The sequence below is a fragment of the Eulemur rufifrons genome, chromosome 27 (genome assembly GCF_041146395.1).
Source record: "Eulemur rufifrons isolate Redbay chromosome 27, OSU_ERuf_1, whole genome shotgun sequence".
NCBI classification, from domain to species: Eukaryota; Metazoa; Chordata; class Mammalia; order Primates; family Lemuridae; genus Eulemur; species Eulemur rufifrons.
The window spans coordinates 30753872-30777361 of record NC_091009.1 but is presented as its reverse complement, the minus strand read 5'-3'; the positions used below and the strand labels follow the sequence as shown (position 1 = coordinate 30777361).

The following is a 23490-nucleotide window of genomic DNA, read 5'->3' as shown; positions in this document are numbered from 1 at the left end:
GCTTCTGGCCCACCCTGGCTGCGGGGAGGTCCTGGGCCTGGGAGAGGCAGCGGCCGAGGACTGAACTGGTCACAAGGAAAGGGGGAAAGGGACACTCAGTCCCAGCACAAACCAGCATCAGCCCCCGTCCTTCTGCCTCTGCCACCCGAGCCCTTCGCAGAGCCCCCGGCAGACCCTGGAGCTCCCCGTGGCGGCTGCCCGCTCAAAGCCGGACCCGGGAAGGTCTGAGCAGAGCAGGAGGAGGCAGCCACAGGCACGTGTGGGGGACTGTTGTGTCCCAGCGGCGCCATTGTGTCCCAGTGAGCACGTGCCCGCTCTCCCTGGGTGTGGCTCTCTGTGGCTCTGTTTGTGCCCAGCCTGCGGGGGTGCGCCGGCCCTGTGGCCTGCCGGTCACTTCATGCCATCTGCGGGAAAATGACCGGTTCCATACAACCCCCCAACACAAAATTGGTCATTTATTTTTGTTGTTGTTGTTATTAGGAGCCAAAAAAATGTACAGTTACAAGAATCATTTTCCAAACAGAGGTTAAATATGAGCTGAAAAGTGTAAAAAAGGAAGAGGAACATCACTTTACAAATCATTAAATTAAACAGATAAACAAACAAAACCCAAAGAACCAACCCCCCAAGCTGAGTTCTCTCCTTGTGCAACTCTGCAAAATGAGAACAGAAAATGAGGTGGGCCATGGAGGTGGGGGCCCCGGGGAGGGGCCGGCGCCGGGAGCCAGGAACAGGCAGGAGGGGGTGCGGGGCGGCAGGGACGCTGCTTCCTGCCCCGCGGCCTGGTGGTCTCTGGCACCCAGGGATGCCCGGTGGCCCCACCGAGGCTGGGAGCAGAGAAGAGGCACCTCCGGAGGCTCCTTCCAGCCTGTGGCATTCGAGCACAGTAGGGACACGCCAGACTGGGAGGTGGAGACACACGCAGGACAGGGGTGGCCACCAGTGCCCAGGCTGGTACCTGCCCCAGGTGCCAGCCTCCACCCTTCCCGGTCCGAACTCCCCCTAAGCCAAGCGGCACCTCTTTCCTGCTCTCCAGGCTGCCCCTCCCAGATCCTGAATGGCCCCTGCAGCATCAAATGGTTGATTTTAGTCTTTGCTTAAATTAAAAAATTAAAATATATATACATATATATACTGTACACACAGGACAACAACAGAGAGTGTGGAAAGGGAAGTACAGGGGCGGGCGGGCAGGGGCCGTGGGGCCAGGGTGCTGGGCGGGGAGGGAGGGAGCAGGGCTGGGTGAAGGGACCAAGGCAGAGGGGACAGTGAGAAGTTAGGGGACCAGAATGGGGGGCAATTTATTTTACAATAAAAACAGGAGTTCAAACCTCAGCAGAACAGGACTCTGGGATCCCAGAGGGCCCCCCAACACTAAGTGAGGGGGGTGGACCTGGGGGGACGACGGGGGTGGGCGGGGAGCTTGGCTTCGGGTGTAGATGACGACGGTCCCTGGTCCCAGGGAGAAGGGCCATGGTCTCAGCTTCTCCGTGACTTTGAGTGTTGAATAAGCCACTGTAGGGTGATGTCTGAGGGGGGCAAGCGAGAAGGTTACGAGGCCCTCCCGGGCCGGCACGCGGGGGCAGCAGCGGGGAGGGACCCGGGGCCTCCGCGCTGCAGCCAGGCACCCAGCCCACGGGCATCGCCAGTCCAGGGCCGTCAAGCTCCACGCAGCCCCCGTGGGTGGCCCGGGAAAGAGACGGAGCCACAGTGTGCCCGAGCCAGAGGGGACTAAGAGTCACCTGGCCCAGCCCTGTGATCTCAGAGGCGAGAAGTGGGGCCCAGAGATTCGCCCAAGATCACGCAGCCATCTGAGACAGAGCTGGGACGGTGCTCAGGGTCTGGGCCTCCTGGCTGCCTGTGCTACCCGAGAGCCACGGAGCTTTGGGCTTAAAGGACAGTGTGGAATGAGAACCTTTCAGAGCCACCAAACACCCAGAAGTGTCTCTCCCCTCCCCACCCTTCCCCAAACCCACGCACCAATGTTGTCCTTTTCTTTGCAGGAGATGGAGTAGCAGCAGATCTCTCGGTCCTGGATGGCAGACAGATTCCTGGGGGGAAACCAGAGTAGACTCTGCTGAGGCTGGGACTGCCTGGGGGCCTGGGGCTAGGGGAGGCTGGGGGGCTAGGGGAGGCCATAGTCTTCCTCACTCAAGGGTTGCAATGGGGAGGGTGAGGCTCCTGGAAAGGTGGGTTCTGCTGCCACCGTGTGGCAAATGCTGAGAACAGCAACAGGCCCCGCCTGCAGGCCTGGCGGCTGGGGAATTGGGGAAGCAGGAATATGGGAGCCATGAAACTCACATTTTCTCAATCAGCTCCTTCTCATCCAGTGCTCCCGGGAGGTCTCGCTTGTTTCCCAGGACTAAGACCTACGGAGGCTAGTGGGGGCCTGGGGCTAGGGAAGGCTGGGGGACTAGGGGAGGCCATAGTCTGCCTCACTCAAGGGATGCAATGGGGAGGGTGAGGCTCCTGGAAAGGTGGGTTCTGCTGCCACCGTGTGGCAAATGCTGAGAACAGCAACAGGCCCCGCCTGCAGGCCTGGCGGCTGGGGAATTGGGGAAGCAGGAATATGGGAGCCATGAAACTCACATTTTCTCAATCAGCTCCTTCTCATCCAGTGCTCCCGGGAGGTCTCGCTTGTTTCCCAGGACTAAGACCTACGGAGAAGGCAGGGTGAGGAGGAGGTCTCCGGCAGCTGTGTCCAGGTGGTCTGGGGAGTGAGCTGGCCTCCTGGGTCCCCCATTTCCTCTCTCCTCCTCCACCATGCCTGTCACCTGCCCCCAGCGACTCCCAGGTGAGCCCCCCGCCCCTCCCGCTCCATTAGGTCTGCTGACCGGGATGCCCTGCAGCTGAGGTTTGTCCAGGAGATTGTGGAGCTCATTCTTGGAGGCCTCGATCTTCTCCTGGTCGGCAGCATCCACCATGTACCTGGGGAGAAAAGGCAGGGCGGGGACAAGCACGCTGACCCCACGGGCTGAGAGGCAGGAAGGAAGAGAAGGGGAAACAGCAAGCTGGTCACCTGGAACGCGGGGCTACCCTAGCCTGGCTCCGGGCAGATGCTCTGTGAATGTTTTCTGAATCCACGGGAGTAGAAAGCTACGGGGACTCTGGGGACCTGCCATCCTCCTGTCCTCCAAGGTCCTACTCTGGGGAAGCCAGGATGCACGTGGCAAAGTTGGGGCCCTGTGGGATCAGCTATAAATCCCCCCCAAAGTGACCCATTTATGTTTTCATGGAAAGACTAGATAAGGTTAGAGTGAAAAAAGCAAAGGAAACCCCAGAAGATTTTCTTTTTTTTTTTTTTTTTTTTTTGAGACAGAGTCTCACTCTGTTGCCCAGGCTAGAGTGAGTGCCGTGGCGTCAGCCTAGCTCACAGCAACCTCAAACTCCTGAGCTCAAAGGATCCTCCTGTCTCAGCCTCCCGAGTAGCTGGGACTACAGGCATGCACCACCATGCCCGGCTAATTTTTTCTATATATGTTTTTAGCTGTCCATATAATTTCTTTCTATTTTTAGTAGAGATGGGGTCTCGCTCTTGCTCAGGCTGGTCTCGAACTCCTGAGCTCAAACGATCCGCCCACCTCGGCCTCCCAGAGTGCTAGGATTACAGGCGTGAGCCACCGCGCCCGGCCATCTTTTTTTTTTTTTTATCAGGTACCATACTCTATGGTTTCTTCTTTCAGGAAAATGAAACAATCAACTGTTAGGGCATATACATATATGTACAGAATAAAATTGTTTACTTTTTAAAAATTATTTTATTTAGTTTAAAGACGTGGTCTCTCTATATTGCCCAGGCTGGCCTCAAATTCCTATAATCCTAGCACTTTGGGAGGCCCAGGTGGGAGGATCACTTGAGGTCAGGAGTTCCAGACCAGCCTGAGCAACACAGTGAGATCCCATCTCTACAAAAATTAGCCAGGCTTGGTGGCGCATGCCTGTAGTCCCACCTACTCAGGAGGCTGAGGCAGGAGGATCGCTTGAGCCCAGGAGTTTGAGGTTGCTGTGAGCTATGATAATTCCACGGCACTCTTGCTGGGCAACAGAGCAAGACCCTGCCTCAAACAAACAAACAAAAAAATGCCCCACAAGGGAAATAAATCATATAAACCATACAAATTCAAGACAGTGTTGACTGTGGGTTGGGGGAGGCAGGGAGACAATGAGGAGGAACGCACAGGTGCATCTGGTTGGCTGACGCCCTGGTTCTTAAATTGGCCAGTGGGGGACCAGAGCGGCCGTGCGGTAAGAAACAGGCAGCACGCAAAGTGAAGGCAGGCCACGCGCGGACAGCGCGCCACGAGTGGAGGACTGTATTAATCCAGGCCTGTGCCCCGGAGGGCCGTGCCGGCAGCAGGGCTGGGGGAAGCCGGTAAGGCTGAGGGCTCCGGGGCTGTGCCGCTGTACTTACACGATGGCGCTCACTCCTCGGCAGTAGCGCTCCCACATGCTGCGGAAACGCGGCTGTCCCCCAATGTCCCAGAGCTGAGCAAGAAGAGCGTGAGACGGCCTCAGTAGCAGGCAGGCACCCAAACCCATCCTGGCTCCCCAGTGCCCCTCCTACCCTGCCCTACCCTCTGGGCCGTCCCGCTGTCTCTCCAGTTCTCCCCTCTCTCCCCACGCCCCTCCGACTCCCTCCGGAATCTTCTTACTCTCTTTTCCCAGCTCCCCAGCAAGGGCACCCAAGCCCCTGCTCTCCTCTAGCTGGCAGTGGCTTCGGCAGCTGCCCTCCCAACACATGCACACACGCACGCACGCACACACACACACACACACACCCCTCTGCGTGCCCCTCTCCTGGGCCTAGAGGTTCAGCCTCCTGCCCCTCACCTTGATGGTCACATTCCCTTTGGTGATTTTGCGCATGTTGAAACCCACGGTGGGGATCATGTCCTCATTGAACTGTCCTGACTGGAGAGAAGACTCAGGATGGGAAAAGCTGCAAAAATGGACAGGACCCACATCCGCACCCCTCCCCAGCCCCCGGCCGCGCGGCTGGGAGAACAACGTGGAGGTCAGGCCAGCGCACCTTAGACTTCCTGGGGGGAGGGCACCGCAGGGGCCGTCGTGAACGCTCCTTGCTTTCAGGCAAGGACAGGCCATAACTGACCTAGGTGTCCCCCCCAGTCTGGATCTGTCCTGGGAAGAGGCCCGTCCTCCTCAGGCCATCTCAGTCTCTCACCCTGGACCGGAAGGTCTAACCCACATCTCTCTGTTGTAACTGAAGCCCTTTCCTGGGTTGAGTCTCCAGTGGAGAGAAGAATAAATTACCTCCCAGGAAGAGCCCCCCGACAGGTCATGGTCTAATTAATGGGCAAGGAGATCTCAAGGAAAGCAGACTTATTTTCAAACTAGTAGGAAATATTCAAGTCAAACTTTCTGGGGCAAAGTAAACAGGCCACTGCCCCAAATGCAACGGAGGCCGGGCAATTGCTGTCCTGTCCACGGTTTCGTTTATTTGTACTCTGCTCCATTGGTTAAGAAGGAGGATCCACACTCTATGTTATCTGCTTACTCACGTGTCTCCCCGCTAGACCCAAAGCTTCCTGGGGAGAGGAACCAGGTCCACAGTAACGGCATTCGTAACTGTTTGCTGAATACGAGGGAGTCAACTGGACTTCCATTTCCCAAAGCCCACTTACAAATTCTAATAATTCTCATTTCTCCCCTCTAAATAGTCTCTAAGGTCTCTGGATTGTTGACAGAGATCTAGTCACAGGCTTCAAATAAGGCCGGTCCCAACTCCCTCCAGGTCACCTCCGTGTTCACGCACAGGACACCTCTCTGCTCACCCCCAGAAGCAGGAGAGAAGAGACGGGGCTCACTTAACCTTGAACCTGAGAGTGACGGGCCTCGGTTCATTTGCCATGCCCTTTTCTCCTACCAGGTGGCAGGAATAATTTGCTGTGGGCCACACAGAGAGGTCAGGGGCTCTGACCATTAGCCAACGTGTAGATGACTGGCTTTTATTCAGTGCCTACAAGGACAAATGAAGACCCCAGGTCCCCCCTGAGGGAGAGCACAGATTCCCTTTCGTCTGCAGCATCCCCCACCCACCAGGGCTCTCGGATGATGCCCAGTGACCAGGCAGAGTAGAGGTTCCCACCCTGGGCTCCACAGCCAGGCTTCAGAGATCTCCTGAGTCCCCTAATTGCACACGTGTGCGTGCAGTTTTGTTTGTATGTACCCTTTTCTGGGGAAAAGGTCTAGAACTTCTCTCAGAGATCACAAAGGTCCGAAACCCTCCCGAAGTTAGGAATGACTGAGGAAGAGGGAGAGACCTCGGGGAGGACTGCTTCTCTCCTCCCTAAGTGGGGAGAACCAAGTGCAGTACAATCGCCCAACCCCAGCAGGGTGTGGGGTGCTGGGGCGGGGGTGCCTGCCGGACTGAAGTCCACTTTGCCCCTATACATCAGATTAAGAACATTGAGTCTGAAGAAAGGAGCTCAGTTCTTGTTTATCACTCATCGTGGGGGCTTCGGGGGGCTTGGGAAAGACACTATAACCTCTTTGGGCTTCAGGTTTCTTACTGGAAAATGGGGGTGAAGGGAGAAAGTGCTAGGACCCGGTTTTGACACAGCGTGGGAACCACCCTTGCTCTCTGGCAACTACAAGATCCACAGGCTCCCAAATAAAAGAGAAGCCTAACCTGGCAGAATGAGACGTGGCAAAGGCGGATGCTGGGAGAACCTTCCGAGAGCCGGGCTCCGCAGCGCCCACAGTCCCTGCTCAGCCGTGCATGGGACTAACACGGACTCAGGTTATGACCGACCTCCCTGCTCATGCCTCCCCGTCCCACCGACTCCTCACTTAGGGTTGGAAGTGACCTTAAGTCACCAAGTCTGACCCTCTCATCTCAGACTCGAATCCCCCCTGCCCCATTCCCTCTTGGGTCTGCTCCAACTAGCGGAAAGTTCTTTACAATGGGTCAAACTCCATCTTGCTGTAACTTCCACCTCTTGTTCCTAAGTCCCGTTGGGTCCCCTGACACTAGTGCTTCCACAGGACAGCCTTTTCAACTTTTAAATATTTGCAAACGACCCTCTTCTTTCCCTGAGGGCTGAACATCTCCCACTTTGCTGGCATCACAGCTTTTTCAGAACCCAAAAAGATCAGTTATAGGTTCTTAAAAGCATTGTAAAATCTCTCTATAATTTCTTTCTAGCTTGCATTAACCCGCTGGGCAGTGAGACACACTAAACTCAATTTCTATTTACAGCCAGACCTCATGGAGTGAGTGAAAAAACCCAACGAGCAAAGATCTGAGACAAATGGAGACCAAACGCACAGGCAAAGGTAATTCAGAAATTCAGTGGTAGGCACGGGAACAGAGCCCGGGGTTCTCACTCTTCACTTCTTTCTGGAAGTCACTCAGCTGTGATTATTCACGGGGTGGACAGGAATGCCAGTGTGGTAGCCCCGGACGGTCTGAAAACACTGGGGTTACCCGGACACCGGAATCCCAAGGGCAGCTCACAAGGGCTGGTTTTCCTTGGGAAGCCTCTTTCAAAAGGAAACTTAGCCTGCCCTTTTTGGATGTACCAGGGGAAGTGGCAAATTTATTATCAAAAAGGGTAACTCGTGGGCTGGGGAGGGGGCAGGTTCGAGGTAGACCACAGAAACTCTCGACCCTGGCCGTGGAATTTGGGGCTCCCCGTTCTGTTCCCGACCTGCCACGGCCTCCCACCCTCTGCACAGGATGCCGTCTGCAGGGGCGGGGCCCTCCTGTCAGAGGTTGGCCTCTAGGTCTGGAGACAGAGTCCACCTGGGTACCTGTGGATCCCTGTCCAGGGGTACAGCTTTAGTAATATTCCACGAGGAGACCGTCCCTTGGGACAGGAAGTGACACCTAGGTCAAGCCCCAGCAATCTTTTCTCCTTTCGGTCTTACCCCAGAGACATTGCCCAGACCTAAATACCTAGAAGCCCGGCCACCCAGGCCTGCAGGGCCAGAGAGGAGTCCAGGTGTCGTTGCCGCTCTGGGAGCCCAAGAGCCCAGGTCAATGTCAAGTCTAACCAGTGGGTCTCTGACCCCAGGGGCTGCCAGGCAGATAGGAGCCCAGGGGCGGATGTTGGCTGAAGAATACATTGTGCCAAGGATCCCGGCATTAGCCCCAAGATCCTGCCCTGTCAGACGAGGAGCCAGGAGACTTTGGGTCAAGGAAGGGGCAGAGGTCATTTGCGGAGCATGCTTCCGAAAGGAAGCCAGGGCTCGATCATGTGACCGCAGGCATCAGCCTTCCATCTGCCCTTGTGCCTCAGGCCTGGTGTCAGGGACATTCTCTCCCTGGAACGCGCCCTTCTGGGATGCTGAGACTCGGTCCAGGAGGCCCGTCTCGGCCAGGTTGGGCACCAACACAGGCAGGTGGAGGTAGGCGGCTGGCCGGCCACATTCCTTTGCTGACCTACCTCATCAGCATTTTTGGTCAGTACCTGGTCAATTCACCGTTCTCAGAAACCCCAGCTTTGGGACCGGAGCGGGTCCCTGGACAGCCCCAGCCCCTGTCCCAAGCTGCCCGGAACCGCAAGCCTGGTCCAGCCTGGCTCTGAAAGGCAGGCCCAGGCCGCAGCCATTACTGCAGCCTAAGCTCACACCCAGGGAGCTCATCTTCCCTTTTTTTTTTTTGAGAGAGAGAGATTTTAACTCCTTCCCCACCACTTCCCTGGCCCTGAAAGACTGTCACAGTCCCCCACCTCGGTCCTGACTGCCCAGACCTCAGCCACTCGCACCCACGTCCCCAGCGGCAGCGCCCCTTACAGCTCCTCTCCGGGCAGAAGCGCCTCCTCCTGCAACTTCTGAGCCCGGCGGAGACTCCAGACTCCCCGTGGGATGCCATCCTGCCCGGACCCCCGCTGGACTCCGCAGGTCGCAGCGAGGCTCAGGGAGGAGGAGTCTGGGCTTCAGCCGAGGACCTCGGCTGACTCCTCCACCCCAGGGGATACCTCCCCTTCCTCGATAGGGCCGGGGCTTCCTCTTCCGGCAAGAAGGGGTTAAGCCCTCAGGGTGGGGCTGGGTTTGCCCAGGCCCCCTCCCCAAGCCGCTCAGTCGCCCCGTCCCATGACCCTCTGCACGCGGGGCGGGAAGGCCCGGGCACTTTCGCCCCGTCATGCCCCCTTGCGCGGGGGCCAGAGGGGGCCTGCGGAGGATCCCTCCCGCCTCAAGACCCCCTCGGTGCCGCCGGCCCCGGGGCACCAGCCCTGTCTCCTTGAACCCCTTCCCTCGCCCGCAGCGCAGCCGTGCCATCCCGGCCCAGGCGGGAGAGCGGGTGGCGCGCCACCGCGGTCCCCCACGGGCCGTACTAGGCCCCAAGCGCCCGGGGCCGGCTCCTCCCCCGCCCGGCGCCCGCTCGTGCCCGGCCGTGCCCGGCCATGCCAGGCGGCGACCCCGGCTCACTAGGGCGCGGCCAGACCCGTGGCCCCGTGGCCCCGGCCGGCGGCCCGCGCCCCGCTCCCGGCGCGCCCGTACCGCGATCACGTTGACGAAGGTGGTCTTGCCGGAGTACTGCAGCCCGACCAGCGTGAGCTCCATCTCCTCCTTCCAGAACAGGGCCTTGAACCAGTCCAGCAGCTTGTTGAACAAAGCGATCATGGTCGCTGCCGCCGGCCCCGCCCGGTGCCGGGTCCCCGCCGTCCCTCGCTGCCCTCGCGTTGCGGCCCGGAGCGGCCCCTCCCCGGTGCAGCCCGGGTCCCGCTGCTCGGTGCGGGCGGAGGCTCGAGAGCAGCGGCCGACGACTCGCTGCCCCCGATCCGCTCGCCGATGGGTGTGGCTTCAGCGCCCTCCTCCCCCTCCTCCCCCTCCCCCTCCTCCCCCTCCTCCCCCTCCTCCCCCTCCTCCCCCTCCTCCCCCTCCTCCCCCTCCTCCTCCTCCTCCTCCTCCTCCTCCTCCTCCTCCGGCGCCGCCGCCCTCCAGCGCGGCCGGGCCGTGTCCTGCTCGCACCCCGCGCCCGCGGGTGGGGTGGGCGGGGAACCCGCGGGCTCCAGGGCTGGGGGTTGACTGACAGCTGGCGTCGAGGGGCGCTTGGGGAATAGGGTCTAATTTATTTTTCCCTCGTCCCTGGCTGCCTCGCCCTGACTGGCACCCTGTTTGTTAAAGGGCTCGAGGTGGGTGGGGCCCCAGTTAAGCAGGGACATTTCCAGGTGAGGAAGGGTGGGTCACCCACTTTCCAGGACAGGGAGATGACAGCTCGGTGAACGGGAGGCCAACGGAGCCTTTTGTTTCCCGATCCCGCGCCCCTGGGCACCCTCGGGTCCAGAGCCGCATCCGCTCAAAAGGTGCCCAGCAGACATAACAACCGTACTGGGTGTTTCAATACTCCATCCTGTTTAGCTAACCACAGTTTACCTGGGCCACCTGCTTGGGAAGCCCCTGGCCCAAAGTGAGATAAATGCTGGAACTTGGTGCTGATTTTCACTAGCGTCACCATGATACTGAAGCAGATAAAACCCTGGTGGGGGATTTCTGGCGAAGAACCTTTGTTATCCTGTTGTGGTAAAAAGCAAAGTTTTCTTCAAGGGGAGAAGCGATAGTGGGCGGGGTAGGGCCTGCAGAGATGCCCTCCTCCCCCCGTTTCCCCCACCCCTTGCAGGCGCTGATCTTCCCCGCTGGCTGCACCCCGCTAGTCCCAGGCTTCAGGGCAGTCCCCAGCCCGTGTTGGATGCTCCTTAGGATTGGGTTTCAAGTGTGCTCACACATAGTCAAAAGGTGAATAAACCATCAATATCAACCATACCTGCCAAACCTATCCAAGACTTAAACAGCCCCAAATAATCAAACAGTGTTCAAAGTGGAGGAATCACAAGGTCCTGGACTAGCAGAATGTTCCAGTTTATTAAGTACCACCTTTCCAGGCTGTGTCCTTTATATAAGTCCCTCTTTAGTTTCTAAGGTGCATGCTATGGTCTGAATGTTTGTGTCCACCCAAAACTCGTATGCTGAAATCCTAATCTCCAAGGTGATGGCATTAGGAGGTGATTAGGTCATGAGGGCCGTGCCTTCATGAATGGGATTAGTGGCCTTATATACAGAGGTGAGGGAGAGAGAGAGAGAGAGAGAGAAAACACTGGCTCATGCCCTTTCTACCATGTAGGGACGGAGCCAAGACTCTGCCTGTGAGCCAGAAAGCAGGCCCTAACCAGACAGTGAATCTGCAGGGGCCTTGATCTTGGACTTCCCAGCCTCCAGAACTGTGAGCAATCCACTTGTGTTGTTCATAAGCCACCCAGTTTATGGTACTGTATTTTGTTATAGAGGCCTGAGTGGACTGTGACAATACACCTCTGTCTCACTTCCTAAATTGACCTTAGTTTCACTTTGACTGATGTCCCTGGAAGTTCTAGAAAAGTGCATATCCCAGAGGTAAAGATTTGCAGCCTGTTCCTCGTCTACGGAGTTTTACTCTCTATTGCTGCAAAGAGGACTGAGAGGAAGATGGAGAGAAGGAATGCATTAGTCATCCAAGAAGTCTTTATTTTCCCACTTGGTTACCTGTGCAGAGTTTGTACCCTCTGAGCTCAGAAACAGGGCTGGGGTGACGGTGCCAAGGAGGGGAGCCTGGGGGCTGGGCAGTTGCTTCCCTCCAGACTGGGTCTGAGCTCAGGGCAGGATCAGGCACTTGGGAGCCCTCCACCTCCCTTCACAGGCACGGGTGGTGGTGCCTCTCCCAGGCCCTCAGGCAGGTGGAGGTGCAGGTGAGTCCGTCCCCAGGGCTACAGAGCAGGAGGGGCTCCTCAGTAAGGCTGAGCAGAAGGCAACCACCCTCAGCTTTAGCGCTGCATGTTCTTCATGAGCGAGGAGGCCCAGCTGTTGTCCAGGATTCGGCTCCTTGGGGGTTTCCACAGAGAACTGGCATCAGCCAAGGCAGGTCTCAGGGGTGGGGTGCCAGGCGAAATGGTGCCTTATCTTACCCCCATCTCAGAATGGGCAGCCCGTCTCAGATTCAAGGAGGATGAATCCTGGGGTTATAGTTCAGCCCTGAGATAGATCTGGGGTGTCCTGGAAATTCTGTTGATGAATGAGGGGGTTAGGTCTCTGGAGCACATGGTGAGGGGTCCCAGTTCAGCTGCGCCGCCATGCCTGCATGGAGTGGCTATAACCCAGACTGCTTTTGGAGACAGCCGAGCTCCCCAGGTGTACTCTGCAAATGCCGGGCATGAAGGATCGTGGTGGGCTGGGTTATCTAGTCAGACTGTGCTCTTTGTCTCCTCTTCTCTCCTCTTTCTTTGGTGCTCCCGGCATGCTCGGGTATCATTTGAGGTCATGGAAGCAAAGCAGAGAAGGGTGGGCCTCCCTGGAGAGTAGCTCGAGAGTGGTTGGCGATTGTGGAGTCAGGGGCAGCCCTCTCGGCCTCTGAATAGTCCCCACACTCTCCCTCTTCCAGAGATTTCAACTGCCAGGCCTGGCTGCCTCTGTAGCCTGCTCTCAAGACACATGGGTGGAAACAAAGGTAATCTCAGCCCTTGTTCTCTTTGATAGGGGAGGGGTCCGGCCCTCTCAGATGTGTGGTGGGGGACCGGGGAGTCACTGCTAGGATTTTGAGGCTTTGCGGTCAGGACCAGACTTTTCCCCACTCTTGCATCTGGCCTGTGCTTGGGCTGGGCCCAGTTGGAGGATGATCTTGGAATTACTGTCTTGCCAGTCCCAGGAAGGGAGACAGCTGGAATGGCTTCTAGGAACTTCTCTGATTGCCTGCCCTTATGGTATCAAAGCACTTAATGTCCGTGCTGTAGATGAGGAAACTGAAGCCCACAAACAGCGTCTTGGAGGAGACCAGGATACCCGGGCTGCTTTCTTTGCCTGTTGTAAGTGCCATCTTTAAGTTCAGAGAGACATGGGGGGGTCCCCCTAAGGTCCATTTGGGGCCACTAGAGGCAGCAGAGGAGTGGCCCCTGGTGAAGACCTGGAATCTGGCCCCTCGTCCTTGCTGATGCAGCTTCCTGTGACTGCGAGCAGCGCTAGGGAGGCGCTCCTTCCCATGCCCACCCAGGGGTCGCCCGGATCACACAGCCCACTTTCCCCGGACCCACCTTCCCAGGCCCGAGGTGGGGCTGGCACCTGGGCTGGTGGAGGGTGGCAGGGGTCAGGGGCTGGGCTCCGTGGGCAGCTGGGCCGCATACAGCGCCAGAGTGTGGTGTAGGAACTGGTACTGCTCTGCTGTCTGGATCATCCCGCCCCTGCAAGGAGAGACACACACGGGGAGCGAGGGAGGCTCAGGGTACTGGCCGAATGGCTCGGGGCAACATCCTCATAGTCCTATTGGGAAAGTCCTGACTTTCTCCAAGAACACGCCAACTTCTTCACGCATATTCATCCTTTCTACTTCCTACTCCTCCTCGCTGCCCCTCAGCTCTCCCCTTCGAGGGAAGCCCTCTGCCCCTCACTCGGGGCTGAGCCCCATGGCTGGGCGTGCCACGGGGGAGATGCTTGGTCTCACCTGACCCCCTCAGCTCCTGGGGCAAAACCAGACCTCTGATCTCTCAGGTTGGGCCAGGAATACCCCTGAGCCTCAAGTTTCCTCTTTCCACTAATCTTAAAAAAAAAAGTAATGACTCTATACATTTGTATATTAGTGCCCGTTTCCCAAACATTTTCTTTCTTTCTTTCTTTCTTTTCTTTTTTTTTTTTTTTTTGAGAGAGAGTCTCACTCTGTTGCCCAGGCTAGAGTGCCGTGGCATCAGCCTAGCTCACAGCAGCCTCAAACTCCTGGGCTCAAGCGATCCTCCTGCCTAGGCCTCCCGAGTAGCTGGGACTGCAGGCATGCGCCACCATGCCTGGCTAATTATATATATATATGTATTTTAGTTGTCCATATAATTTCTTTCTATTTTTAGTGGAGACAGGGTCTCGCTCTTGCTCAGGCTGGTCTGGAACTCCTGAGCTCAAGTAATCCGCCCATCTTGGCTTCCCACAGTGCTAGGATTACAGGTGTGAGCCACCGTGCCTGGCCCAAACACTTTCATATAAGTTAATTCATTCCTTGTAACAGTTCTCTGGGCAGGAGGTGTTATCTCTCTCTAGATAAGGAAATGGGGGCCAGAGAAATATAGTTTCGGCTCAGTGAGATACACATCAGAATTTGAACCCGGATCCTGTCTCCAAACCCAGTGAGCTTCTGTGCACTGCTTGTGGCTGCCTAGAGCCAAACACTGCCAACTTTTGTCTGTGCAGGGAATTTGGGGGAGAAAAGATTGAGGGCTCGGGGTAGATCCATAGAGTGGCATGTTCAATTCCAGGCCTGCAAGCCAAAATTTCAGATAGAGATTCTTTCCTGGGGTTAGTTACAAAATAAACAGCTCTTTAATCAAAAGGGTCCCTCCCCTTCTCACAGGGGTGAGTGCACTGTGGCCATGTGCCTAGCAGTGCTCTGAGGCTCAGAGGCACCCATGCCACCTGTCAATGTTGTTGGTTTTGTTTACGCCCATGGACCCACCTGTCTAGCCGCAGTTGGCACACGATGCCCAGAATGTCCACTTCCCCTCGGGCCTTCAGCTGCTGGCAGCCAATTCGGGTGGCGATGAAGCAGCCAGTCCGGCCGATCCCTGCACTGGGTATAGCCAGGGAGGGGACGGGGAGGTCACAGGGGACCAGGGATCATGGGAGCTAGGCCCCAAACTATGGAGGAAGAAATGGGACCTACAAGTGGTCTATTTTGGGGCACAGGTCTCTGGGGGAAGGTGGCAATGCTTCAGCTTCCAGCCCCCCTGGGGGTCCCTGCTGGAGGCAGGTTACAACTGGCGCCTCACGCTAGGCCTCTGGCCGGCCACCTTCTGGTCCCTGGGGACATTGTGATGATCTCTCTTCTGCTTAGTGGTCTACAGTGGTTTCCAGCTGACAGTCCCCGACTTGTGTACTTGGTGACCTCCTGATCCCCCGTTATCTAACCATGACTTCCTTCCCAGCCCGGACCCCCCTCCCACGGCTGCCAGCGCTCAGCCCCTGTCCCACCTCTGGTCCCTCCCACGGTCCTCTTCTGTCTGCTCCGCCCTGTCTTGCTCTTTCTTTATTTCACAACCCTCCCAGGCCTCCCCTTCTTCTAATAGGAGCCACCAATGACCTCCTAGCATTTATGTCCCAGTGTCACCTGTGGGTGGGCTCGGGCGTCCCCTCTGTCTGTACTTTTGCCTCTGCGTTCTGCTTTATTTAGGATGTGCACTCCCAAATGGTCTCCTTGTTTTAAGCCTGGTCCCCTGCGCTACCCCCTACTCCACCCCAATCCACTTTTCGCTCTGTAGCCAAAGTATTCTTCCAAAATGGCAAATCCAAGTGTCTTCGCCAGTCCTACCAGGCCCCTCCTCATCTGGCCTTCATCTGCCTTCCACACTCATCTCTCGTCATCATCCCACACGTGACCTCCAGGCCCAGCCTCTAACTCTGCTCCCTGCAACGTAGCAGTTTTAAAACTTCTTCTCTGGGCCTTTGCATGTGCTGTTCCACCTGCCTGGAACGCCTCCCCTCTTCCCTCCTCACTTGGCTAATTCACCTTTCAGGTCTCAGGTTGGCTTAGGTGTCCTTTCTCTTGGAAACTTTCTCTGGCCAAAGCCTGCATTAGGTGACTTTGTTCTATGTTTCCCCACAGTCCCCCATGATAATGCTCATCACATTACGTTGTATTTAATTGTTTAATCTGCTGTCTTTCCCATCAGGCTGTAAACCTGTCAGGGAAGAAAGCAAACTGTTTTGGTGACAGCTGTCTCCTTCGCATCTAACACCGTGCCTGACAATCATGGGCTTTCAGTAAATGTTTGCTGAATGAATACACGAGTTCCCCAAGAGCAGGGATCATGTTTATGTCTCCCTAAGCAGACTAGGAACTTCCTGACATTCCACCCGCTCTCTGGATTGTGCCTGAGTGTCCAGCTCAGATGTCCAGGTTCCGCACAAAAGAGGTAAGAAGAGCACTTCCAGAATGATCTTGAGGTTCCTGTCCAAGGAAGAACTAGGCCTGCCTGATGCTGTTCTGCTCAGACCCCTTCCCAGGAGAGACCCAGTGGCGGGGGAGGGAGCACAGCACACAGGGTGCTGTGGAGGGCGGGGTCGCGCACCTGCAGTGGACCACGATGGGCCTGGCGTGGGAAGACGCCTCTGGGCTGTCCTCCACCTCAGCCACCAGGCGCAGCAGGGGTCCCGCTGATTCCGGAGTCTGGTGGTCAGGCCAGGCCGAGAAAAGGACATGCTTTACCGACCGGCACTCCTCCTGGTGCTGGGTTGGAGACAAGGCATGAGAATCAGAGTCAGCCTGGGGTGGGGGCACTGCCCACCTTCTTCTTTGGTGCCAGAGGAGGGCAGGGGCTGGAATTATCCTACGGGGGAGTCATTGACGCGAAGCAGGCGAGGTCGACTCTTTTCCTGCTTATCGTACTCCACCACTTCCCCCTCGAAAATGCCGGGGAGGAGCATTGTCCTGGGAGAGGGGAAAGACCCAAGTTCAAGTCCCAGCTCTGCCTCTAACTAGCACATGACTTTGGACAATGCCCTTGACCTCATTATCTTCACCTAGAAAATGAGGACAGTGATATCTTATTGGTTTACTTCCGAGGATGCTTGGAGGAGAATGAGTTGATTGAGAAATGCTTTGAAAACTGTAAAACACCCTACAATCACAGAAGGCATTTTTAAAGCACTTCGGCATGGGTTACTATGCGTCTGTTCCAACCACTCATTTCTTCCGCGCCACCCCTGGGCCCCACCTCTCCTCCCTCGGCCATTCCGCACGACGGCTGCAGTTTCCGCTGGCTCTGCCCTGTTAGACTGGAGCCCCCTCAGGACAGTACCCAAGTTTCTCTTTCTTCTGTGGCTTAAAATGGTCTTTTAGACGTGGGTTTAAGGTTTCCGTGAGTAAACCGTTGGCTCCCATTGAAGGCCAGGCCAGAGTTCCAGAGTTGCTGGGGTGGCCCAGCTTCCCTGCGGACGGTACCCAGGTACCCCAGGGGCGGTACCTGGATGGTGAGCTGCCGCACGGTGTATTCCGGATGCTCTTTCATGTCCTGGACGCGGAGCCGGAAGGGTCCATAGGTTTCTTCTTCTGTGGGCCAATAGTGGACACATTTCTAGGGGGGAGGGAGCTGGGAGTTAGAAGGGGGAGGGTCTGTCATCTGGAGCAGGGGCCAGGGCAGCAGAGAGGGGGTGGTATGACCTCCCCATTGGCCACCCCCACTGTGGGGGGGGGCAGCAACTGGGTCCTGGCCCTCCTGGGCTTGACACCTGCTGACAAGGTGCTCACCCTGTCCCACATTTTGGCTATGGACAGCCTCCCTGGGGTGTATCTCGGGGACCTTTCTGACAGGTGTGAGCTGGGACGGCTCTCAGGACAGCCTCTGGTCCTGAGCTGCCCTGCACAGGCCTGTGTGTGTGTGCACATGGCACAGGCTCCTCCAGGTCCAGCGAGGACTGTGGCTCTGCCTCCTACCTCCTTGCCCTCTCGGAGTTGGGTGAGCATGACAATGGTGGACACTTCTTCTTGCCACACCATCTCCCAGAAGTCCGACACGGTGTTGGGCATGGGGCCTTGGGTTGCAATGTAGACCTTCTCCTGCCCGTCATAGCCCTGGAGAGGTGGAAGCACAGGAGAAGGGTGGGAAGCGGTGGAATTAGACCTCTGGGGAGACCCCAGACGCTGCAGGTGCTGGGATCAGGCTGCGGCCAGTGAACACACACATGCAGACGCACATACGCACGAACACACACATCCGGAAGCCGCATGGTAGGAAGGATACAGGTCCTGGAGTGAGGATCAGATCCCTGTTCTGCTGTTTCCTAGCTGTGCCACTGTAAGCTAGTTCCCTAGCTTCTGTAAGCCTCAGTTTTCTCATCTGTAAATTGGGCATAATAATATCTGTCTTGTAGAAATGTATAATAGTGTGGATTAAATTCAACAAGATACATTGAGAGTCTAGCATATAGTGAGTGCTCTACAAATGTTTGTTCTCTTCCTCCCCTGCTGCTCTCTTCTAGCACAAAATACCAAAACAGAGTATAATATTTGTTGAGAATGATGTTTCACTTTTGCATGTGTTATCCATTTAGTAGCGAAATGTAGCACCCTCTCTGTAACCCGTCTCTCTCCCCTCCAGGATCCTCAGCTGCCTGCTCCTCAAGACGGAGGTGAAATCCAGACCCTTCCCCTGGTTTGGGCCGGCACAGGGAAGGATGGGAGCTCGTGTTTCCGGCTTCCCTAGCTAGCAGCTTCTCTCTCCTCTGCGCCCCTGACTGCTGTTCTGCCCACTGTGAGCCGTCAGAGAGCTGCTTTTACGTCTGCGTGGGGCCGATAGCGGTGAGCAGCTGGGGTGGGGCGCCAGCCCACTGTGCCTTGAGCTTCCCATAGCGTGACATCAATCAGACGTCCCCACAAAGGAGAGGCTACTTGGGGTGAAGTTAAGGTAAGGTGGGGCAAGGAGGGGAGAGGGCGGGGAGGTCCCCTTAGTGCTGGCACAGGCCCTGCAGAGTTCAGGAGCGATTAACCCTCAAGAAGCTAGAGATTGGGCTCGGCCATGCTAACTTCCTGCTAAGTTTCGACTGTTGAAATGGATGCGGAGAGGGTAGGTTAAGGAGACTCAGTGGTCTCTTCAGATATACTTTTTTATTTTTATTTTATTTTATTTTATTTAGAGACAGAGTCTTGCTGTGTCACCCAGGCTGGAGTGCAGTGGCATGATCATAGCTCACTGTAACCTTGAACTCCTGGGCTCAAGCGATCCTCCTGCTTCAGCCTCCCCAGTAGCTGGGACGCGCCACCACGCCTCGCCTCTTCAAATATTTTTAACATCTGCTCTGTTTCCCTTTTCTTTATCGATCTATGTATCTGTGTATCTATTTATCGATCTTAGCCCCACCCACTGTGAGCTGCTGCTTTCTAAGTTGGTGTCTTGGGGACTGTCCAGTGTCCAGCCCAGCTTGACAGGGCTGTGGCATCAGTGAGTTGAAGCAAGGAGGAGGGAAACCCAGGCTCCCGAAGCCCCAGCGGCGGCTGGAAGACACCTTCAGACACCTTCACACACAGCCCCACCCCACCGCCTTCCCTGCTGCAGCCGGGCCACTCACTCGGATGTAGTTGGCATTGATGTAGTCTCCATCCTCCTGGCTCTGTGCCCGACCAAGACAGACGCGGCTCTGGGGATCTAGGAAGTAAACATCAGCAGAGGTCAGAGGTCAAAAGGTGACCAACGAATGTGGACTCCAACAGTGTCAGAAAGAGGAGAGTTCCTGTGCTCATCACAGTACCTTGTATATGGCAGGGAGCCTGATACCCGCTGAATTATTTTATGTGTAGACAATAGGGAGCCACAGAGTGTTTTTGAGCAGGAGAGTGACATGAGCAAAGCGATAATGTGGGCAGGTTAACTGAGTGGTGCTGTGCAGGAGGGACTAGAGAGAGAAGGGAACGGAGCAGCAGAGAGCGAACGGGAAGATGTAACACTCCAGCCTTGAGCGCAGTGGGGGGTAGGATAGGACTGTGCCAGTAGGGGAGGAAAGGAGCTGTTGTAGAGGAAGAATTTTTTCTGACAGTGAATATGGGGGTCAGACGAGCGACTTGCGTAAGTGAAGTGGGACTAGACTCAGATTTCTTTGGCAACGAAATGAGTTAATATGAAGGCTTTAAAGCCGTGCCTGGCCCGCAGCGAGCACCTGCAAATGCTGTCGCTGTGGTCATTGCTCCTTCCCCAGCCGGGCGTGCTATGGGATTTCTCCGCTGAAAGGAGGCGCTGCAGGGAAGGTGGTCCTTCCCCGGCCAGCCGCGCATCCTGCCTTCTGGAGTTCTGCAGCCCCAGGGACAGTACCCGCCTCCCTCGATCCCAGCTGCAGTTCTTACTTGGCAAGATGGTCTTGTATCGGTCCTTGCAGGCGTGGCCGGGGATATCCAGGTCTTCGGGGTTGACGAAGTTTGAGGGGATCTTCTGGCGGGGGGAGGATAGGAGTGAACAGTTGACACCCCTTCCCAGGCTGCGCTTTTCCCCTTGAACCCTTTCCTAGTGCAGCTGGGCCCTGGCCGTTCCTTCTTGGCATGAGTGTGCAGGCCTAGATGGGGTGGGGGGCAGAAGGGAAAGCCTGGGGACGGCCCCCTCCCCTGGGCTCTGAAGTTCTCTTTCCTAAGGAGCCCATGGTGCCCAGGATAGAATGGGGCCAGCTGGCTGCCTCTGACACAGAGGGGCAGAGTGACTCCCAGGGCACCCCGAGTTCTTACCAAGAATTCCTCCTCCAGCTGCTTGGGGCTGGGTGGCTGGTGTTGCAGAGCCCAGCGGGTGAGGGGGTGTCCAGCTGTGCGTAGGAAGTGCAGGGTGACCTCCCGGGGCGTGTTCACAGAGCAGATGGGCTCCACGGCCCCCAGGGACCGCACGTCCAGCATCAGGGCCACGTTGGAGCCCCGCCTGCAGGCACAGCCACCGGTGGTGCCTGGTGAGCACCCAGCAGCGCTTGCTTTTCTTACAAGTGTCATTGTTACAAGGCACATCTGAGGAGGCCGTTCCTTGTCGTTCCCTTGACTCAGAGGCCCAGCCGATTCATGGGTTCAGACCCCTCCTGTGGTCTCTTCTGCTCCCTTTGTCAGCCCGAACAGGGCCGCTGTGGACCCCGCTGCTCCTTCCAGCGCCCACCTCCTCCCACTCCCGGCCCTGAGGCCCCGACCTGCTTCCAGCCCCAGGAAGGCCGCCGGCCGTGCCCAGGGACTGCGCGATCCAAGCTGGGATTTAGGAAGCAGGCTCAGGGCTGACATGACACTGCGCCTCAGACGGGCATAGGACATGCAAATGAGCACTACTGGTTTCCTTTCCAGTCTGGAGTCAACAACTGCGGGCTCTCTGGGCTCGACTCTGAGAGCTGGAGGTGCAGCTGGAGGGAAGGGAGTAGCCAAACGGGGCCCAGGGCTGGGAAGGCCCCTCCCCTGGGGAAGACCTCACCTCTCCTGCAGCCGCACGTGCTTCTTGGCTGGCGCCTTGGCGGGTGGAGGCTGGGTCATGGCTGCCCCCAGAGACAAGGTCGGCGGCTGTGCTCTGGAGCGCCCCCCACAGGCCTGGACCATGCTGGGGTGGGGTGCTGGGCCGAGGGGAGGCTCACTCAGCCATGAGCTCCGCCTGAAAGACAGGGCCCTGCGCTGCTGACCTCTGGCCTGCCTGCCAGGCCGGCTTTCTGCTCTGTTTTCACTGGGGGTGTCTTCTGTTCCCCAAGAAGTGGCCTCGTTGTCACTATGGGAAGGACAGGATCTCTTTGGTGGGACCCAGGAGGGCGGGCAGCCTGGGGTTAGAGTTAGGGCAAGATGCGGGGGAGAGACTGGATGGGGCTAGGAAGGCAGGACGAAGAGGACGGGGGAGAGGCAAGAGACCGAAGTGCACGGGTCTCTGAGCTGGGGTCCGAGGGCGCAAGGCGAGGGAGGAAATATAAAATTTGTGTTCGCTAGAGGAGGAAGCTCATGGAAACTGCCACTGAGCTGACCAGTGGGCCTTGTCCCGAAGGAGGAATTGGAGGTGTCCAGCAGGGTTGGACCTAGCTGGGGACCCCGACGTGCCGGGCTGCCGGCCCCTGGCAGGGTCCTCCCCTGGCTGCTGGCAGTTCCACTCCCAAGTTCGTTTCTGGCTTCTGGGGTCTCTGTCCAGGGAGGTAGGCTGGGGGTGTTTCCTTCCTCCTCCTGCCCATCCCCCGTCTCCCGCCTCTGTAACCGTCACAGGAAATGGCCTCACCAAGCCCTTGAGCGACAGTGCATGGTGAAGCGACAGCTGGGGCACGAGGGGGACACGGAGGTGGGGGGCCATCTCCTCTGGGGGGGTGGTCCCCATCTCCCAGAGCTAAGGCCACAGTGGCTGGGACAGGGGGGCTGTCAGAGTCACCAAGGCCACAGGAAGAGGTGAGGGGACAGTGGGCCTGGTGCAGGTGTGGGTGGTAGCGATTCTTCTGCAGCAGGAGGGGCCCGTTAGCCTCTGCTCTCCTTGCAGCTCCCTGTGGCTTCCCTGTCCTGGCCTCGGGGACATCAGGTCTGTCAGCACCCATTCCCCAGCCAGGCACTGGGGCACCCAACTCACCCTCTCGCACACCCTCCTGGGAGATGCCCTCCCGTTCCCCTGAAGTTCTCACCATCCCGGGGCCATGGGACTCCTACCCCCCTTCAGGTACTTACTGAAGCAGGTGTGGCCCCTAGGCGGTCTTGCCAGCTGTCTGTCTGTCTGTCGGTCTGTCTTTGAGGGCTGAGAAGGCTTCAGGAAGCCAGTTTCCTCCCTCCGCCCCTCCTCACTGCCACCCACGCACACCCAGCTGCAGGCTGCCCTCCTGTGTCTGCTGCCGCCGCCAGGGGTCGGGTGCCTCCTGCCGGTGCCCCTCGGGGCCCAGGGCCCTGCGACCTGGGAGTGGGCGAGGGGCTGGGCCTTCGCTGACCACCGGCTTCCCCTACTTCCGAACTCTCCTCTCTGCTGCCGAGTTTCTCTGGGTCCTTGTCACGTCCAGTCTCTGCCCACTGGCGGGGCAGTGCTCAGCTGACCCCCAGCTCCATGATGTCCCACAGACAACCTCAGGCTCCCTTGCTCAACCGGACCTTGGCCAGACACTAATTTCCACTTCTTTGCTTCTGTTCCAGAGTCTTCTCCCTGGGAGCCCCTGCAGCTTCAAGCCTGGGGAATCCATGGCCAAGTACAGGCCGCATCTTCCCAGAGCAGATGTGACGCAGACTCGGGTGGGGAGAGGAGGAGGCAAGAGTCCACGCTCTACCAGGAGAAGGAGAGGCCCGGGGCCATGCCCCGGCTCCCCGCTGCCTCTGGCCCGCGCAGCCAGCCAGCCAGCCAGCCGGGAAGCGGATCGCAGAGACAGCTTGTGCGAGGCCTGGGGGCTTCCCCGGGTCTAGACCTCCCAGAACATGTACTCAGGAGACTTACAGACAGTGGACAGTCTCTGGCCCTCACACCGGGGGACTCCCATGTCCTCTTCGCTGCTGGGGTGCCTGGAAACCTGGGGGCTGGGGAGTGGCCCCCAAGTCCAAGACTCCGCTGCCCCCTGCCCCTGCCTGGCCTCGGCAGGCCCCTTGCTGGCCAGCGGCCCGGCCGGTTCATGCTCCCTGCACCTCTCCTTCTACCTTGTAACATTCCAGACACCCCTCCTTTCCCTGCCCGGCCCCCAACACACACAAGCCGTGTCTTCTTTCTTCCTCCCACTTCCCTGATTCAGCTGTCAAACGATGACAGCAAAAGAGAGTGATGTACAATAGGCACAGGGGTAGGCACGCCGGAGGGGGTGGTGGTGGGGGGCTGGCCCTCTGCTGGCCCGGGGGGAGGAGGGTGGAGGTGAAGAGCAAGGATGCCCCTTTGGGGCTCAGGAGGCTCCAGCAGCTGCCCTTGCGCTTGGCAGTGGGCACAGGGACTGGTTCCTTTCCGAGCCCCTCGATGGCCGGCCGATCCTGGCTCCCTCTTCCCTCTGGCCTGTGCCCCTCTGGGGAGGGGGTGGGTTTCCTGGAGGAGGAGGCTGCTGAGAGCTGGGCAAGTGTTTGGCTCTGGTGCCCAGGATGGAGGGGAGCAGGAGCCTGGG

The 23490-nt window shown here is 57.7% G+C and overlaps 2 protein-coding genes across 5 annotated transcripts; both read right to left on the bottom strand.

The window, feature by feature from the left end:
* Positions 1 to 435: 435 nt before the first annotated feature.
* On the bottom strand, positions 436 to 9752 carry ARL8A (ARF like GTPase 8A). 2 transcript variants are annotated; one of them, XM_069459250.1, is made up of 7 exons: positions 9466 to 9752; positions 4831 to 4911; positions 4412 to 4485; positions 2835 to 2928; positions 2590 to 2657; positions 1981 to 2051; positions 436 to 1529 (listed from the first exon to the last, which is right to left on the bottom strand). In XM_069459250.1, the coding sequence occupies exons 1-7, from the start codon at positions 9586 to 9588 to the stop codon at positions 1480 to 1482; spliced, it is 561 nt and encodes a 186-aa protein (XP_069315351.1). In that variant the 5' UTR covers positions 9589 to 9752; the 3' UTR covers positions 436 to 1479. The 2 variants fall into 2 exon arrangements, with proteins under 2 accessions (XP_069315351.1, XP_069315352.1); XM_069459251.1 differs by lacking the exon at positions 2590 to 2657.
* Positions 9753 to 13075: 3323 nt separating this feature from the next.
* Positions 13076 to 23018, bottom strand: PTPN7 (protein tyrosine phosphatase non-receptor type 7). 3 transcript variants are annotated; one of them, XM_069459487.1, is made up of 10 exons: positions 22849 to 23018; positions 20886 to 21059; positions 20174 to 20357; positions 19802 to 19886; positions 19033 to 19109; positions 17402 to 17539; positions 16932 to 17042; positions 16038 to 16195; positions 14426 to 14539; positions 13076 to 13169 (listed from the first exon to the last, which is right to left on the bottom strand). In XM_069459487.1, the coding sequence occupies exons 1-10, from the start codon at positions 23016 to 23018 to the stop codon at positions 13076 to 13078; spliced, it is 1305 nt and encodes a 434-aa protein (XP_069315588.1). The 3 variants fall into 3 exon arrangements, with proteins under 3 accessions (XP_069315588.1, XP_069315590.1, XP_069315589.1); XM_069459489.1 differs by lacking the exon at positions 22849 to 23018 and having other exon boundaries at positions 20886 to 21022; XM_069459488.1 differs by lacking the exon at positions 22849 to 23018 and having other exon boundaries at positions 19802 to 19883; positions 20886 to 21007.
* Positions 23019 to 23490: the final 472 nt, after the last annotated feature.